The 3218-nt window shown below is 52.1% G+C and overlaps 1 protein-coding gene across 1 annotated transcript in view; it reads left to right on the top strand.

The window, feature by feature from the left end:
• The first annotated feature begins 2359 nt into the window (after nt 1–2359).
• RAB33B (RAB33B, member RAS oncogene family) overlaps nt 2360–3218 on the top strand; it is a 9000-nt gene continuing 8141 nt past the window's right edge. Inside the window, exons 1-2 of the mRNA XM_019664067.1 lie at nt 2360–2460; nt 2707–2974. Coding sequence (XP_019519612.1) covers nt 2726–2974 — 249 coding nt within the window. The 5' untranslated portion in view covers nt 2360–2460; nt 2707–2725. The remainder of the gene's footprint in view (nt 2461–2706; nt 2975–3218) is intronic.

The raw sequence follows: 3218 nt of genomic DNA on the forward strand, positions 1-3218 counted from the left end.
CCTCGCCCGGGAAGAGTGCAATGATGGTGCCAGCTTGGGCCAGTGAAGTAATGTCCTCCACAACTAGATTGAAGAACAAAACGACAGCAACTTGTGTTCTCCTTCCCCCAATTCCCCAGCGCTGTTCCCATCCCAATTCCCCAATAAAAATCTTAAAAAAAAAAAAATCGTACTACAACACATATACTATAAAGTAAGATATATTTTCATTTTTCCCTTCCATACTTTGTGATATTGTGGGCATACATCCCCTTTGTATATGTTATAATCACCACAAAATATTGCTATTGTTTTTGCTGAGAAAGAGGACTTTAAAATTTACCCTCTTTTAAAAAGTCCTCTTCCCAATAGTAGAATCTCCTTCAACTATCAAACCTGGAGGCTCTGGGGTTATTCAGTTAAGAAGAGTGGTATATACTTTAGTCACATGAGGAGTTTCTCAAACTGCTTAGCTGAAAATACAAAACTCATAACCATGTTCCGTGTCCACGGTGCTTTTTCCATCTCAGTGGTGCTGAACTGTGTATAATTGGAGCTCAAATTGATAATCCTTACACAAGAAATTTCTCACTTCACTAATTGCTGAATAACGAGCTTTCAGTCTCTAGTCAAGAGTTGCCAATCCAGTTCGTAAGACACAATACATACTTATGAAACAGTATGACCAAACATTCAAAGACCAAATGGGCAATAATACCCCAAAAGTGTGTTAGACTAAAGCCAAGAACATTCTGAGCTGAACTAATCAAGAAAAGCTTTACAGAGATGAGATTTTTGAGCTAGGATGTGAAATATGAATAGGATTTGGATCAACTGAGAAAAGAATTTCTGATGCAGTTTAGCAAGAGTTAAAGCAAAAAAGCCAGAATACAAAAAACAAAGAGCAAGGGTCTTGGGGTGCAAAGATGTTGATGCTTTTGTCACCACCACCACCCTCTGAAATTACATGATTATCCACATCTTTGAATTCCTCAACTGCTTTTTCTCCTAAATCTTCAGATTCCTTTGAATGGGCTAGAGTAGAGGACTATATTCTGAGGCTCTCTACTGTAGTTTCTGGGATGATTAATCTTCATGGAAATAACTTCACAGATAATCAATCAGAATTGTTATAACAGAAAACTGAAAAAATTGGCATACACATTCAACCAGGTGAATAAACGTTTTTCTCCCAGCTAGCATAACTTGGTACATTAGTGACTGTACAAAAGAATTCTACAGAAATTAACCGTATTAAGGCTTTGCAAATTCCTGTTAACTCGCCATGCTCAGGTTCTACCACTAATTCATTAGATAAAATGAAAATGTTAACATTTTCATTTTATCTACTGGAATAAGCAGTTTTATCTCCTTTCCTAGAACTTTTAGTGCTCTATCATTCCCCTCACTCTCTTTAAGATCTGCCATGTCCTCCTCTCCACAGTCCTTGACTTTCAAAATGCCATAACCATTTGGCTCAGTCTTGTCATCGTAAAACAAAACTTTTCACAAAGAGCAATGTTTGCACATTTTGGACTTAACGTATTGGTAGGTTTCCTCTAAGAATTCATGGTAACCCAGAGAAGGCTCTTTAAGGCTGGGTGTTCTCGCCTATTATAATACTATTTTCCTTAGGTAGTCTGCCAGACACCTTCTGCGTACGCTCAGTAGTATTTAACGGCTACATCAGCGTCACCCAGGCATGAGACAGAACCAGAGCATAATGGGTTTTACTCTCACCCGAGAGGCCATCTAGTAACAACTCCCGGGTTCAATGCTCCCAAGTGGCCCACATGTGACCTTCACTTCTTGGGCCGGGGGCATTTGCCAATCGATCCCTGGGCACCAGGGTCCCGCGGGTAACATCCCATGGCCTAGTGGGCGGCCAAGGAAATTATTCTTGCCCACGCGGTGGGCGACCCCGAACTCCCGCCCGCTCCCGGACGGCCATGCGCCTGCCAAGAGCGACGGCTGCCCGACTCCGCGTGGCCCGCAGCTCGGCCGCAGGGGCTTCCCGCGCCGGGCGGGCCCGTGGCAGCACCTTGCGCCCCAGCCCCTCCAGCCCTTGTCGCCGTCCCAACCCGCGCGGTCGGCAGCCGACGCCGCGGCGCCCAGCTGTAGGCCCAGGGCGCCCCTGTCCCCCTCCACGCCCGGGGAGGCCGCAGCCGCACGTCGACCGCGGCGCCCCAACCCGCGCCTTCCGGCGGCCTTGCAGACCCTCCGCAGGCGCACACCTCCGGCGGAGGAGGCGGCTCTTCCGCGCTCTCGCGAGAGAACGCCTGGTGGTACCTCCTTCCTCTCAGCTGTCTTTCTGTCCCCGCCCCCAGGCTGACTGCGCGGCTTCCTCCGGAGGGCGGGAGCCGTGGACGTGGCGTGGCGGGTCCAGCCAGGGTGCCAGGCCTGGGGCGCTTCGCGTGGCCGCTCAGCAGGCTGGCTTTCCGCGCCGCCGTCAAGCCCCCGACAGGTTCCGGGCCTTCCCAGGTAGATGAGCGCCGGCCCGAGCGACGCTGGGGTGGAGCGGTGGGCAGGGCGGGAGGACCCAGGAGGCGGGGCTGGTGGGCGCCTCACCTGCGCGGGCGGGGCCGGGGCCGAAGGTGCGCATGCGCGCCCCCGGCCTGGAGGGTGGTGGCTCCGGCGACGTTGTTCACCCGAGCCCTTGGGCTGGGCGCTCTCGCTCCGGGTGGCGTAATCGCCCAGCGGGTCTGCGTCTCCTTTCCTCCGCCTCAGTCTGCGGCGGGTCAGGAGCATGGCTTCCGAGATGGAGTCGTCCATGGAGGCGAGCTTTACGTCCAGCGGTGCGCTGTCAGGGGCTTCAGTGTTTCTGCCGCCGGCACGCTCCCGCATCTTCAAGATAATCGTGATCGGCGACTCCAATGTGGGCAAAACGTGCCTGACCTACCGCTTCTGCGCCGGCCGCTTCCCCGACCGCACAGAGGCTACTATCGGCGTGGATTTCCGAGAACGAGCAGTGGAGATTGATGGGGAGCGCATCAAGGTGAGCGGATGGGGGACTGTCAGGGCGGAGGGACGCCCCGGCATGATACGTGTGCCAGCCCCACCGTGTGTTACACGCTGGCCTTGGGCAATGTGTGCGCTCCATTCTTTCTCACGCCGCTGTGGAACTGGGAGTTGGGGATTGGAAGGGTTTGTAAACAGCAAACTTCTAAGGCAGTGCTTCTCCTACTTGAATGCCATGCCCTTTACCCAGGATCTTTGTGTGTGTGTGTGTGTGTGTGTGT

The sequence above is a fragment of the Hipposideros armiger genome, unplaced genomic scaffold (genome assembly GCF_001890085.2).
Source record: "Hipposideros armiger isolate ML-2016 unplaced genomic scaffold, ASM189008v1 scaffold_415, whole genome shotgun sequence".
NCBI lineage: Eukaryota > Metazoa > Chordata > Mammalia > Chiroptera > Hipposideridae > Hipposideros > Hipposideros armiger.